The following is a 16476-nucleotide window of genomic DNA, read 5'->3' as shown; positions in this document are numbered from 1 at the left end:
GGGCTGAGTGGAGGGCAGTGGAGATGGTATCCTCTGTGGATCTGTTGGTTCTGAATGCAAAATGGTAAGGATCCAGGCTGGCTGGGATGTTGTTCTTTATGTGCTGAAGAACCTGTTTCTCAGAGCACTTCATCAGAGTGGGGGTGAGTGCCACAGGGTGGTAGTTATTGAACTAAGCTTTAGGTTAAGTTGAACTTGATTTTATCATTCAACATGTTCAGTATAACTTCAAACTGCACGCAGAGAAAAAAAAATCCAACATTATCAAGTTTGCTCTGGGTAAGTACAAAACAAAGCAGATTTGCTCTAATCTACTAGCCCTTTATTGTAAGGTTGAAAATATATAGAAAGAAGGCAGGCTTTATGCCTTACATGAGAAAGTTGTCTGAATATCCTGCTAGACTAATGCATTATAGAGTACAATCATTACTATTTGTATTTGGTCAGGGATGACAGGCAGAGGGTGTTAGCAAGACTCACAGGGATTAAAACACTTGCGGGCTCACAAACTTGCTTCGTTTAAATCACACTGATGCAACACTCACGCAGAAACTGGACAGATGTGCTAAAAAAATATATAATATCTCTGTGATGATAATCCAGTACATGTCTGTATGTCACAAATTCACACACCTGGATGAAAATAAGTCATCTACTGTATTATATTGGCCATACAGTATCACCACTCAAACATCTAAGCCTGATTTCATTTCTAATCTTCCAACACATTTTGCCACTTTGTACTTTACATCTTTGCTTAGCAGCAGCTTAGCTCTTATACATCCCACAAGTTGTCATCAAGCCTGATGTGGTTTTATTTTTACACTTTAAGTCCTCTTCCAACATGGATTTACAACTACTTCCCAGTTCATAAGATCTCTGATAAAGTCTGGTTAATCTATTATAGGTAGTGGCAGTGTGTGTGTGTGTGTAAGAAGCCCTGGTCCATCAGTTTTAATTTTTTCCTCCTGAACACTCGGCAGATGTTCCGAGGCAGCTTCATATTCTGACCTCTGTCGGCTTGACAGCTGCTGACCGCAATTCCAAAAGGACATGATCTAGTTCAGACTGCGACACTGACCCAAACATAAGCCACTGGATCAGGGGTAGCACAAAATCAGAAAGCAATATCGGCGCTCTGTGGCGTTGGCAGCGCCACACAGTGAGATCTTGACGTCCGATGTTTCTGCAAGCTCTGCTATAATCTGGTTCAAGTAGTTCAGCTGTTTTAAATCTGCTTCTTTTCTGAAAACAGCGTTATATTTACACCCTGTGGTAAGCCCTGGTATTGTTCGTTCAGTCAGTGCTTCATTTACTTGTTCATTCAGTGAGTCTAAGTGCTAAATCATTTATAGGATTATATGAAAAGGAGATGAACACTTTGTTTTCATGGGAAGAACATGCAAACCACACACAGAAAGGTCCGAAAATCAAACACACACCCTTTTTGGCTGTGAGGCAAGAGCCACGTTGCCTTTCCTTCACTTTCCTTCAATAATGATTGTAATAAATGTAAATGTTCTACTGCTGTGCGGCTTTTATTTATTTACATCTGTAGTGGTGGGGTGCTTCACATATGGAACAGAAATTTGTTCTGCTATAAATATAAAGCTACACTAATTTCATTTTAAGGGAAAAGAGACACAGCCTCCTAGAGCTAAAATAAATCTATTCACTCCACTGTTAACCGAAGAAAAAAGTTCTTTAACCCCTCATCTGAATCTTGTAACTGAGATGAAACATGAAGCTCCCCAATGTTTGTTTGATTCATGTTGACTATTGTACCATGAAATAGCATACTGAATCTCCTGTCAAAGACAGACATGCATCTACCTTGTAATTTCTGATGGTCGTCTCATAATAAAAGGTTTTTGAGATGAGTATACATAGCAGCAGGAAATTAGTCAAAACATAAAAAACAGTATTAATATATCATAGATAATACTGCAATCACATTGTGTCTTTTGCAAACAGGTGATTTGAATCTTATCAAACTCTGCTTTGCAGACCTATAATAATTTGACATGGAAGAAAAACTGAATAAAAAAATTGATCGGTAACAAAAGTGACTAGCTGATATGATGTTAATTTCAAAAGCAACAATTAACTGTAGGGGTGAATGCAGTGCTTCTATGTGTAATGTAATTTTAAGAAGCAGAAATATGAACTATAAAGTCCACATTTTGAACAGCAGAGAAATGAATAAAGACATCATCCTCACCATGACCAGAGGTGCCAACCCTACATAGTCTCGCTGAGTTGTATATATCCGCATTATGCCCACATCCTTGATGTTCCCCATCAACTCCAGACGCCAGGAGATCATCTGACTCTCAGCCTGCTCCGAAACATCTTTTGGAACAAAGTCCAGTTGTAAAACTTCCAGAAGACCCCTGTTTAGAGAAAATGTTTTTAAAATACAATATGGTTAGACAAGTTAAAGCAGGCCTTGGTAACCTTTGCTGAACAGCAGCCAACATGGCCACAAGATGCTAAAACATAGTATAACAGTGGCACAAGTCAACAAGAGTCAGTGAACTGACTGCAAAATCTATCTAAAGTTTTCTAACATTAGCTATCATTAGCCGCCATATGTGAGTGCATTTAGTTGAGCAAAGGTGGTTTTAATGCTTATACATTCAGTGTTTCGTTTGTAGGATCAAGAATTTGCTATTTCTTCTTTTAAAAGTGACATAGTCTTGCTTTAAAATATTGCAATCAGATAGTTTTTGGAGACATACGTACACTTTAAAATCAAAACTATTATGTTTTGGGTTGAATGTTCACTGAAACAATACAAACAGCATTCCTAATAAAACATAGAGCCTGCCATTCTGTGCATGTAATGTCAATAAAGGCAATGCTGTTTCACATTTACTATTAATTCAGATGTAGAGAGAGCAAAACGGTTATACTGTGTGTATATATATATATAACAGAAAAATGCGTAATAAAACTAAATGGGATTTTAATCGAAGGGTTAATTGTGGAGAGCAATGAAACATGAACTAGTACTTAGTCTCTGCCCACAGATAGTTCAAGTTTTATGACAAATTCAACTGTAGAGTTCATTTTGATGATAATATTGGAGAGTGTTAAGATATTGTTAGCACACTATATGAAGTTAAATTACAGTCATGTCCGTTCAGTCTACTGTTAAATTACTAGAAGAAGCAGTTATATAATCAAGACAAAAAGGTGTAATTTCAATCAGTTAGAAATCCAACAGAAACCTAATGTTACCCTGCTAAATATTGTTATTAAAACTTTTTTGTCTGTCTGGTGTCAAGAGACAAAGATGCTTTGCGGAAGGCGGTGATTGGAGGTGTGTATTCTCTTGGGTTCCTTGGAGAGACACTGCCTATGAATATGAAAAAGAAAGAAATTACTCTGAAATTTGTGAAAAAAAATCTGTAGAGTTTGAACCAAAAGTGAACGCAATACACAAGAGTCTCATTTTCATCAGCAGATGGAAGAATAAGGTGAGAATGTGGAAGGAAGATTAAGTGAGCTGGCAGAGACTCAAGCCAAGTATTCTGGTCAAAGGATTGTCAAAGAAATGGCATGTGATGTTATTTGATGCTGGAGAGAGTGTGTGCCTGCATACCTGCCAGAAGGAACTGATCAAAGGGAAAATAGAGCAGAATGTGAATGGAGCTGTGGCACTTTGATGTGGAGCAAAACTTTGCATAAAGCAAAACAATGAATCTCTACAGCACATGGTTAAAACCCACATTTTAAAAAAAGTCACAATTATTAAATTCAGCAGCAACAATGACAAACACATACCAGTATGAACATTTAAAAATATTTATGCTGTGTGCATCTATAAGCTGTGGACTGTGTAGTTAAAGTATTGACCACATTTTTTTTTTAAAGAAAGAAGAGTATTCTAAAGCTGATGCTCCAGGCAGTAGACTCGTGAGTTCAATTAGGACTTTTCTTTTCGGCTTATTTAAACAATTTCAGTTTGTTTGACATCTCTGAGGGTGAGATTCTCCTGAACTACTCGAGGCCTCTCACAGAGATGTCATGTTGAAGCTCCACAAAGGGAAACTACTGCTGAGTCATTTCACTGACAACCTCATAACAAGACTTGACAAGCAAAAAATGGAGACCATAAAGAATATTTCTCAACAAAGCCCAACAAAGATGAAGGATAGCAAACCAACATTGCAGTTATTACCAATACCCTTAAAAGAAAAAGTTCATCAGTTGGGGAAATTTCTTTCTTATCGTAAGTTATTTCAGAAGATTGAAACCACTCTTGTATTTGCAAGCCCAGTATGAAGCTACTGCCAACAGCTGGCTAACTTAGCTTAGCATCAAGACTGGAAACAAAGGGGACACTGTTAAACTACAAATTGCTTATTACATTTACATTTTACAATGTGGTTTAAAAAGTGGTAAAGTGGTAAAGCTTAAGAAACACTGGTAGGAGGATTTTTTTAAACTTTTGGACAGTGCCAGGCTCGCAGTTTCCAGTCTTTGATCTAAGCTAAGCTAAGTTGCTGCATCCTCAAATTTTCTGTACAAACATAGGAGTGATATCAATCATCTCATCTAACTCTCAAATAAACGTATTTCCCAAAATGTCCAACTACTGTATTCCTTTAACAGCATCCATTGAGGGTTATTGATCCAGTGTTGAACTTCATATGCCAAATGTACAATTAGACAAAATTTGAAATTTATTTTGTTGAAATATTGTACGGAATTAAATCAAGTTAATGTCTAATCTGTGTCTTTGTACCTTTACACATGCCTGAACTCATGTGTGTCTTGGGCAAATATACCTGAAAGCATACAAAATAAACCCGTTCCACACTAAATTAAATTAAAATGTCCACTTGGTCTTTGTCCTTCCTGTATTTTCATAAAGGAAATGGACAGATTTCAAAACAGATTGAAAGGATTCATATTGAAATACTGCAAGAGGCTGCATGAGAACTAGACACAGAAGGGGTTAATGCCCCTATTTCTTGGAAATCCATCTATTAGGGGGGACTTTAAATCCCTGGACGTATCATCAGTTCAAACGCAGTGGTAGGAGTGTGTGCGTGTGTATGTGTGTGTGTGTGTGTGTGTCCTGGTGGGAGTTCAGTACAAGGGACGCGACTTGGAATATCTCTCTTCCTAATCTCCCCTTCTGAATGTGCAAGCGCTTAAGCCTGGATAACGTAGCCGTGATTATGGATGATTACGGATAAGTGGGTCTGTGTGGGCGGGAGGTTGCTGGGCAGAGGTGGCTGTTGATATGTGCCACCACCAGAATTACGCAAACCTGATACACACCAGTTGTAACAGGTAAATCAGGCAGTGAAAAATGCTGTGAAATTAATATTAATTTACTATTAAATCGATAGTGCAAGCACGTCAACAGTAATTTGATTTATTTGCTGCTACTGTTTTTCTCACATGTAAGCCATTTGGAGAGTAAAACGGGTGACCCTAATGGAGATGATAACTAATGGGACTAAGCATTCAGTAAATTTTCTTTGAAGTAAGTGAAGTTCCCAATTGACCATCTATCTGAATTAAGATCATATCTGGGACTATAGGTTAGGAGAATTTATTTGAGATATCAAAGCCATATGACATCATAGCCATATGAATGTGGAGCGGAAAAGGGAGGGTACAAGATACCTGGATTATATGAAAATAATTTTAAGCCAATTTCCCCTGATTTAATTTTGTTTTTCTTGTCTGTCTTTCTTTCTAGATGTTTTTTACTTTTTACTAACAAATGCATTTATTTTCTGTATAACTTAGTGTAAAAAGGTGTATATGGGTTTTTTTCTGTGTGGTGCTGGGGTGATTGGTGTTGGCAGAAGTAGTTGTTGTAATCATTGTAATAAATGATCAAAATAATTGTTTCAAGAAAAAAAAAACTGAACTGAACTGAGTAACTGATTAAGCTAAGCTAAGCTAAAGTCTTTTGCAAACCGGAAGCCATCCTTAATGTTTGAGCATTACTGCGTTCCATTAACAGCTTCGGTGCAACCTAAAACTAAACACAGCCGGAGACTTGCAATGTTCTTGTTCCTGCAGTATCATGGTAATATTCTGTAGTTGTCAGACACTGTACTGACACTGGAAATGAGTGTTAGATGGTCAGTCAGGATTGTTTTTGTCAGAATAACTCCTGCACAAAAAAGGGCAGCAGAGTGGGTATACATTTTTAAAACTCATTTCTTATAGCGCATGTACTCTCTCATCTCTACTGACAAATGCAAGTCTGTGAGAACGGATGCCATAACACATTCTTTTACACAGACAAAAGCAAAACTGTGTGCTCACAGAGTACAGGGCCCCAAATGATTACGTTTCCTCTGGAAAATAAAAATCATTCACTTTCCATTTGCTAATGCTCTGCAAAGCAACACTGAAAGGATTTTTGTTCATGATAACTGATCAACTTTCCTTATGGAAGCAGCAGAGATTATAGAAATCTCAGAAATAAGACAATAAGAGACAACAAGAATTGATAAGATTTTTATGTGTAGATAAACTACAAAACACACAAACCGCTAACACTGGACTGACCTCTTTGCGGTGATTGCAACCTTCCTCTGACAGACAACAGAGACAGTGTTGGGAGTTGCTCCTCTGCCAGGCTCCACTACGATGTCCCACAGCGCAGAGTCACTGGGTCGCGCTGCACTAAATGACAGGCCCGTTTTTGCTGTTGCCCTGCAGTAAATATAGAAATATAGAAATATAGATACATAGTCCAGTTAGTGCAAAGTGTGAATTTTACTTCCAAATGCTCTCTTATTTACTATCCAAGGTTTGATGGGAGTTGTGTAAAGTAAAAGAACAATACAGTGTAAAAATGCTCTAATGCTCAACAGAAATAATGACCATCTGTGTCTTTTGTATCTACAATCCAACATTTGTAAAAGATCTGTTGTCTGTGTACAGGAAAGCATGTGGGAGGGTACTAAGGACTGTGTGTATTTGCTTGCAAAAGCATGCTTTTTCTGTGCATACATGCGCATGTTTTGTTTATGTTCGTTTGTGTGTTTAGTCATTCATGTTGTGCCTAGCGAGGTGAGTCATCGACAGACTGATGTGTTGCATGGTGGCGGCAGACTGAGAATTAGCAGGGGTATTTATTGCCATTAGCCCTGGGGACAAGTGGGAATCAGTTAATCAGATGTCTGATTCAGACTCACCACTCTGCTACAAGAGATAGAACGCTTATTATAAATAATGTGAGTGGACCAGACAGTCTTGGTGGTCGAACAGTTACCAAGCCGTTGTGTTTTTTTAAAGCAGATGTCCCTCTGCTAAATTGTTATGTCAATTATCATTGGACAGGGTCAAAGAGGAGTTATTTGAGCCGTAGCCTGAGAAGAGATACACGGGACACAAAACACTTCTGACCCACGTTTTAAATGCAATGATTCACTAATCTGCACTCGCACAGACAGACACCTAGCTATGTGTTTCCAAAACAGACCAATTTCCTCATGGCAGGGATTCAACTAGGTGCTGGAAACGTTCCAGAGGGAATTCAGCCCATGCTTACTCAAGAGCATCACTCAGGTTCTGCAGTTTTATCAGCAGGCTATTCATGCCAAGAATAATTTGAAAAACCTTAACCTCAATGAGGTGTCATATTAGGTTTGCAAACTGCGAATGCCACTGGATTGAAACCACCAAAACAATCTCGGAATGTTTATTGTCCGAACGAAAACAAAAAAAGCAAAACTATAAAAACGAATGCTAAGGTAAACACATTCACAATACCATAAACCTCCACCACCTGTCTCATCTGCTGAATACCAGAAATGACAGATCTACACCTTTATTATGTCTACCACATATTCTGTTCCTGTCATCAGCATGTTACGACACATATTTAGGATTTAGTAGAAGTGCCCGTTTTCTACATTCTAGCAGTGGCCCTCAAGCCAAGCCAATTCATGGTCTGATAGTAAAAGTGAAGACTCAAAGTTAATGTAGATTAGTATAATATACTTTGTTGTAGAAATGCTTATTTTTCTATTTATATGCATTGTATATGCATATGTCCCTCCACACACACACACACAATTGGTCTTTGAAAAAATTTGATAAGCTTACATTTCAACAAATACTGGATATAAAGACATCCAGCGATCAATTTCTGGATCAAAACTTTGTAGTTAAAGGCAAAATATTTGTGTTTTGTTTTCAGTTTACAATTTGACTGACTATTTTAAATACAATAAATATAAACATTGATCTATTTGTAGAGATAAGCTGGCAGATCAAGAAAATAACTCAAAAAACTAATTTTGGAAAATGATAGATCTGTTGTTTTCCTAATTTCAGTCAATCTTAATTTTTTTTTAAACAGGATAATAAGTGGAGAGCAAGCTAACAGATTATGTTTCAATCAAGGACAATTGTAACATATGATATATATTTTTTCTACTGTTTAACAATATAACTACTTACATCTATTTACTCATTGATGCTTCTCCAGCTGAGCATCCCAATGACAACAGTGCCTAATGGCAATCCTTCCCCGGGGTACGAACCACTTCATCTGGCTGCTGTTGAGTGCAGAGGAGCAGTAACTCAATGCCAGGATCTTCCCGGATCACTGACTTTCTCGCCCACAAGCAAACAAGAGCCTCCCTGCAGAGAAACCTCATTTCGGCAACTCTATTCTCGCTCTTTGTCTTTTTCAGCCTCTACCCACAGTTCATGACCACACATGGGGGACAGAGTGGATATTGACCTGTAAACTGAACAACTCTTCACTGCTGTTTTACCAAAGTCCGTCAGTCTCTCTGTTTAAAAATGTGAAAGCTGGAACTTTTTTACCTAAATACAAGCTCACAAAATGTTTGATCTGATGGAATGTTTAATGACAAATGTTTCGTTTCCAAGCACAGGTGGGCATGATGACCTTGCAAACCACACAAACACACACACACACACGTACATAGTTAATCCTGGTCATCTCTCCCCCAAAGGGTTAACTTCTTGATTCATTTTCAATCAGGGACACAGATTATCTGGCCTAACCCTGCTGGAGTGGACTCAATCTTGGGCCAAAGAGTGAAGTAGAGCAGGGATTTCTCCCAGGAGGAATCAATCACTTTGCCAAGCTCCTCAGAGCTAGCCTTCACATGGACTTAACCGCTGGACTCAGTCCAGTCCTCTTGTCCAATTTCAATCTGGATGTGGCAATAGGTCAGAAATACATGGACTGAAATCACTGACCTGACAGGAGGAACTTTAGTGGTACGGTCAGTGAGTCAGAGTTTGGGGAATTTCAGGTAGAAAGGCTGTAAATCCTTCCAAATAGTCAAAACAACAGCAGATGTTACAGAGTCAGCGTCTCTCTACCAACTCTTATCCTCTGATTTCAGCAATGCAAGCGAAGCTACATTCAGGTCACTGGGTCTGTGTGTTTGTGTGTGTGCGAAGGCATGTTTGTGTTTGTGGATGGTCTGGAACGTCTGATATAGTGGTATTGACTGACACACAGCCACAGGTTTAACTACTGTATGTTCCCTATGGATTAATATCTTAACATTCCTCTCCATTTGCCCGCATCCTACTACAGATTACTGCATGGTTGGTATGTTGTTTGTAGCATGATATTACTAAATCATGGGATTAAGAGAGAAAGTTGTCTTGCGTTTCAAACAAAACCATTAAGCTGAGTAAAGACTGGAAACGCAAACCTCACAGCGATGGCTTTACAGTTTACTGATCTGAAGCATTCTGATAAAAACAATCCTACTCCACCCAGTGATGTGCATCAAAAGGCAGTAAGTTAAAACTTTGAAACAGATTGAACTGTGTGTTACAGTGTGGCAGGGCTGCTTTTATATTAAGTTCACTTTTACCCAAAGGAGTCGGGAAGATTTTAGTTATTTGTTTTCCTGCTCCATTAAATAGATGCATTATGCATGAAGTCAAATACCTCGAGAACCTTGTTGAAATGTTAGTGGGATGTTGAGATATGAAAACCGGTGAATCATTTGCCAATTATTTCCTTGTTTATGGAAGAGTGCTCTCCATAACTCCCACACTAACTGAAAAGTTGAGGTAGACAGGATATAACATGTCAGTAATTTATGAAGCCAGTGAAACTGGCAGACAACACAAGTCATGTTGGTGGCCAAGCGTTATACTGAATGGCCTTGATGACATGCCCCATCAGTATTTAAGTGCCTTAAGTAACCATTTAAATGCATGGAGCTTATACTTTCTGACGATGCTCAGATATACTGTACATCATGATGATTCAACTTGGTTTCAGTCTCTTTTTCTGCTTCGCATGTTTCAGTGACAATTAAATTTTATGTTACTCCTCTTAAACTCTGTCCTTTGCAAACTCAGCAACATAGTTGAATAATTATAATGTTTTCTGGGAATGGCATTTACGCTAAACACCCTCTTGCTTTATTTGGTTATATAGGGCCAAAATTTGATGTTGGCATACTACAGTATGTAGTTATCCTGGTTCAGTGTAATATTAGTTTATTCTCTACTAAAACAGCAGATCCAGGTTTCAGCACCGACATCTGTGGCATCAACATTACCACTACTGTAGGCATGCAAAACAACCAGCAGAATTCATTTAAAGTGAGTATAACCTCTATAGAATAATACACGAATGAATATAAAAATGCCAAAAACATTTAATGTAGAAATTAACAGAAAGAAGGAAGGAAGGAAGATGCAACTTGACGTAAGACTCTTGTGTTTTGACCTGGTAAAATAACTAGACCTGAAAGACATCTCGACTTGCAGTTTGTTTGCAGTTGATCGTAGTTTTTTTCGTTTTAAAACCAGAACGGAAAAAAAGAAATAAAAAAAAATACAGACATCAGTTTATGTTTTTCTTTTTTAAAACCAAAACAGGAATATTGATTTTGATGGCCTATTTAATGTGTCCAATTTGTGTAACAACAAAGCTTCCCATTTGTGTGTATTTCAGTAGGCTAAACAATGTAACTCACTGCATACGTGTAACTACTGGGACAGGAATGGGAACTTGCCTGAGAATCCTCCGGTTATTAAGATTATAAGTAGAATTAAGAAGTAATTTAGTGATAGTTGTCAGTGCATCCAATGGTACACAGCAAAAATTAACTGTTATCAGTTAATTCGGCAAACTATATATGAACAAATGATACACGGATTAAAATGTTCGGGTAATTCATTGTCATTATTTAAATAACACACCATGCTGCGCACATATGGAGTAAAGTTTGGCATTAAAACATGTTTACCATTTTAGGGTAGCTTCAGCCCCCCTAAAATAGGCCTAACAACATCCATGGACACTCTCATGTCTGTCTGGTAAACATGAAGCTACAGCCAGTAGTAAAAAAAAAGGGGGGGGGGGGGATAGTTAGCCTGGCTCTGTCCAAAGGCAGCAAATCCTATTAGTACCTCTAAAGCTCACTAATGGACATGTATATCTTGTCTGTCAAGAAAGAAAGTGTAAAAACGAGTAGTTTTGTAGTAGTGTGGTGCGCTATTTTTTGGGTTTGGGTCTCATCATCATCATCGTGAGGCTCAGTGAAGACTTCAGGAAGTCCCTGTTCAAGGCCAGGAAATAGTCTACCTCCCACCCCCCACCTCCCGGTAAACTGCAAGGGCTCATCTGCGGGGAAAACCCTATTTCCCAAAATGTCAATCAATTTCTTCGAAAGCAGCCTGATAAAGAAAAAAGAGTGACAATCTCTCACCTGAGAGTGAAATTTTCCAGGGTAGATGTGCTTGCCAGGAAGACATAGAAAGTTGCGATGTCTGTGGTCTTCAGAGGCTTAGAAGAAGTCTGGATCACCACAGCGCCTCCTAGCCTCAGTCGAAAATAGATCGGGTTCCCTGGTGGAGTTCTGAGCAGACTGACACTTCCTATCCGCTTCATCGGTGTCCCTGATCCCCCAGAGTCTCTTCCTCTTCCCACTCCTACACGTTGCAGGCTATCCTGCGGGGTACACCGGCCCGTCTGATCCTTCCGACTCTGGAAGTAGACCTCCACAAGGTTCCCCTGAAGCCCCTTAATTCCCTCGTTTCTTCCTGCTTCCCTGCTAGAGCTGTCTGATCGGCTAGCTGAGCTGAACCAGGTGGGTTCTGGCTTCAGATGTGCCACACAGAATCCACCTGGAGACACCAGGCATGCCCCACGAACTTCCCTTGTCTCCCAGAATGCATAAGCCGTCACACAGTGAGCTCCATCCTTTGCGTTGGCTCCAGCGCTCCCATTATCTTCTCCCAACCCCATCCTCTCTTGCCCAACAGTAATGCCACTTTCTGTGGGCATGTGGAAGAGAATCTTGACAACAGGGGATGAGGAACGAATCTGGCGGACCAAAATGACTGGCAGAATCTTGCGCCCACTGAGGAGCTGGTCTGGAGGTATTGGGGCATCTACAGTCAGGGGGCCATATGAAGCGTTGATAGATGGCTGGAGAAGCCCAGCACCTGGACCAGTGATGACAAAAGTTTGAGTCTGAGCCTTCATGCTGGAGTTCCCTGATAGCTCTGGAGTGTTCTGCCTCAGAAACACGTGGTTCACATTGAGCACCTTAAAGTTGACGGTGGGATAACCTGGAGATGAGGTGGAGGACATCCAAATGTCCTCAGCAACCACCTGACTTTCAGCAACTGGGAGGGGAGAATTTAGACATTAGTGCAATATCTACTCTACTGCTGCTTAAACTCAACCTTTCAGTGTAAGGTTGGAAATTAAGATACACACAGTTGCCACTTACAGAATCAGACACTTTAATTGAGAACATTTTATCGGTATGGCGGGAAGATGAATGGTTGACAAAGGGATCATGTCTGGCGAAACTTGTGATAAGTTGGGTGCTAGAGGGATCAAGAAATATTGGTGAGGGCAGTTTGGTCATCTCAAGGAACCAAGGGCAGGTGAGACTCAGGGTAAAGTAGTGACTTGTGGATACATCAAAAATGTCTCATTTCCACATGTAGCTCCTGCACTGTAAAAAGGGAAAGCAAAGAAATGGAGGAATGTGAGAAGACAGACAAACGGGAGAGAGAGATGTTAGGCACAAAAATGGGTTGGAACAGTTCAAGATTTGGCCTTTAGTAGTTAAACTGTGCTAGATAACGGACTGATCTGCACTGTTGAACAACTGTAATTAAGATCATTCATTTTTAGGACCATCATAACTGCTATGTAAGAGCATAAAGTCATTTTTTAAACAGCTTTCTGTTCCAAACATTTTTGCTCACGCTGGCATTTCATGTGACTGCAAACCCTGGCTCTACGTGTCTGTAAAAGAGACTATTCAAATGACCCTGAGCAAACCCCTGTGAAAATGATGGCACTCAGTGTAGTTGGACTGTTTGGAAAAGACCAGACAGTGTCATTTTTATTGCATACCATGTAACCAGATGGTAATAATTAGGCCTATGGTAAATCCACAGGTTGCTGATTAAATGTTCAGCCAAATGAAAGTCTGCCACATGGTCACTTCTGTAAAATGGCTCTATTTCAGGGAATTAACCACATAAATTCCCTAATTATTTCTAGTACTAAAATACAACAATACTATGAGCATAACTCTTATATGGAATTCTGTGCACCAAATGTCTCAGTTATACCTGTAAATTACATTTTTCTGCTCTCCATGAATTACTTCTTTGCGCTGCAACAAAGGGAATGGCAAAAAGCCCTTCTTGTAACTTCGATGAGATGACTGTTTGTCCCAACAGAATGCTGCATGTGACATTTTTCCACTTCCTCCTGCCAAAGACACTTGGTAATTTGCCATCCTCCGTGCTGAAGGCCTCTAGAATTAATGTGTGAATTTGACTTTCCCTACCTCATAAAAATAACTTATCTAAAAGGCAAACGTAAGGCAAAGCAGAACCGCCTCCACCTCCCCACCCCCACCCCTACCCGTACGCCCAAAGGTCTTACAAGTGATATATCATTCTTTTTTGATTTTCAAACCATATTGCATGAATACATCTATATGTAAATTAATTTTATTTCTGAGGGCAAAGGAAAATATATGAAAAAATACAGATGTCAGAGTTGATACTAAAATGTACTATTCTGAAAACTGTCTTGTTGATTCCAGAGATCAGACTGATGCTGTAGGGAATTTTCACATACCAAAATAGATATTGGCTGGTACACATGGTTTTTGCATGATATCAGCAGAATTAAGGCAAGCCAAAAGTTAAATGAAACATAATGCATAGGTGATTCAACTGTCTCAATTCAATGCCCTATTTCCTGCTGTAAATCTGTCAACCTGGGGCTATCAGAACAAAATGAGTTAGTTTAAATATTAATTAATAATACATTCTATGGTACCCTTATTATCTCCACTAATTAGACTGTGTTACTGCTGTTGTCTCTGAAGTCTACCTCAGAACAGACCATTTTCTATTACATTTGGTTGACAGGTGGGCCCAAAGCTAAAGATCATCTAATCAGATTTTGGTGATTATCCATATCTGAGATTTTCGGTTTTAGATGATTATTGGCTTTTAGCAATAAACAGGAATGAATTAAAATCAGTTTAAATTGGGAAATTATTCTTTGGTAAATGTTTGTGCTTTTATTGGTTGGTATTGTACTCCAAGCACGAGAGAAATGTCTGAATATTTAGAATTTCATCTAAAAACAGACTTTTGCTGGCTGTTATCAAGAGTCTTTTTAATAGACCGGCGGATACTGCCAAGGTTGTAAATCCATCTTGTTAATATACTGTATATCCTCATACTAACTGTCCCTGATCACATGGCAGTATATCCTGCATGCTAAGACTGGAACTTGGACTGGAATGAGGAAAAATCTGGTTCAAAACAAGTCTGCAACATGTCTAACCATACACTGACGGGGAAAGGACATAGTTCACACTGAGATGACGACTATAGGTAATGCTCACACACTCATGTGTTGCTAGTAAACACGGGTCTGGGAGACACACATTAAAAATAAAAGTGTCATCATGCAACAGTAAAGTACACTGCTGCACATCAGTGAACATATTATCTATAGATCAGACAATTATTTGGTGAGTCCTGGCAGGATTCCATGAAGTATATTGGCTTGTGACATTAGAAGAAAAATGAATTATTTTACATATATTAAAACTACTCTTACAAATGTTCAACCTCAGACAGGCCCGCTGACACAACAGGCCACACATCTGTGACTGGACTGAAAGATAAGACTGCCATACATATTCATGGAGGCCAAGCAAGGAAGATATCAAAGGCTGAACTATATCACTTGCATTGAGGACACAGCTGCACAGCTGATTCCTTCACTAGCAGCAATACAGCAGTCCCACATTTATGTACATTGAAAATGTCCACACAGATTTCACGTGCAGATATAAATCCAGGCAATCACGAAGAGTAGTTTTTTCGCATGACATTGGCATCACAGAGAGAGAGACACAGCTCACCGTGACTTCATACACTCCCCATGCAGGTTTTCAACAACCACAGAAACAGCTGTGCAGCCTCAGCTTCAGGCCTCTAATCCCACAGAGGAGGCTACCCAATGCACACTGGAGAGCATGCTGCCACTTTCATTTAGATAGAGGGACAATGAAATGGGCGCAGGGCAAGTGTAGTAACCATAAAATCCCTCAAAAATAGAATAACACAGCCCTCCTTACACAGCCAGTCCACTAAACACATCCTTCAACAAAATGGTTTTATAATCCTAATGTGAACAGTTTCTAAACTGTTCTACATTTTAAGGCTCACTTCTCAAAGACCTCTTAATGTACATTACCACTCTTTTAGTTGGGCCTGCTTACAGTATGTGCTAATAATAGAATAAAGCAAACAGCAGTATACTGCCCCATCTTGTAGATATCAGAATCATAACTAAGGCGGTGGGGGTGGGCAATAAAGCAAATCTTGCATATCCTGTGCGTTTTGATCATCAAAGCATATCAAAGAGCACATACTCATTTCATCCCCATTAATGTTCCCTTGTTAAGACACAGCTGGAGCCTTTAAACTACTTCCAACCCAGTTATTTTAACATGTGTGGAGATGTTCCCTGGGTCTGCTCCAACACGCATGAAGCAATTAAGACTTAGAATTAAATAAATAAAATAAAATTCAGAAAAGGGTTTGCAACTCGTCATAAAGCTCACCTTTAACAGCTGTGAGAACAGCCACTACCACAGCTGGGAACAATGAACGGTGGGAAAAGTTGAGCATCATTTCAACAAAGTTACAGGTTCTGGCCGTCAGCTCTGCTCCCCCCTCTGGTGCGCACCGAGGTCAGCTTTGGTGCCTGTCTGCAGTCGGTTAAAAAAGCGGTGGAAGAAAATCCTTACATTGTCTGATTCCCGGTGAAGTTTTATCTCCTATGACTTTAGAGGATCAACTGTAAAATAAAAATATACTGGTTTACTTCCTAATCCACATAAAGCCTCGCCTTGTTGCATCTGGAATCGTGGTAAAATACGGTCTCCTCCTTTGGTTTCTCTAAATGATGAGAGG

The 16476-nt window shown here is 39.4% G+C and overlaps 1 protein-coding gene across 2 annotated transcripts in view; it reads right to left on the bottom strand.

Annotated features, from left to right (window-relative positions):
• Window positions 1–16476, bottom strand: part of si:dkey-1d7.3 (transmembrane protein 132C) — a 31762-nt gene extending 15286 nt beyond the window's left edge. The window contains exons 1-5 of one of the 2 annotated variants that reach the window (XM_038734256.1): window positions 16125–16186; window positions 12738–12968; window positions 11709–12630; window positions 6547–6693; window positions 2222–2393 (exon numbers count right to left, since the gene is read on the bottom strand). In XM_038734256.1, the coding sequence (XP_038590184.1) occupies window positions 2222–2393; window positions 6547–6693; window positions 11709–12595 (1206 nt within the window). In that variant the 5' untranslated portion in view covers window positions 12596–12630; window positions 12738–12968; window positions 16125–16186. Of the gene's footprint in view, window positions 1–2221; window positions 2394–6546; window positions 6694–11708; window positions 12631–12737; window positions 12969–16124 lie in introns of both variants that reach the window. The other variant, XM_038734255.1, reaches the window with a different exon arrangement.

This window comes from Micropterus salmoides, unplaced genomic scaffold (assembly GCF_014851395.1).
Source record: "Micropterus salmoides isolate LMB-PRFRI ecotype aquatic unplaced genomic scaffold, ASM1485139v1 Ms_hic_scaffold_20, whole genome shotgun sequence".
NCBI lineage: Eukaryota > Metazoa > Chordata > Actinopteri > Centrarchiformes > Centrarchidae > Micropterus > Micropterus salmoides.
This window is presented reverse-complemented; position numbering and strand designations above follow the sequence as displayed.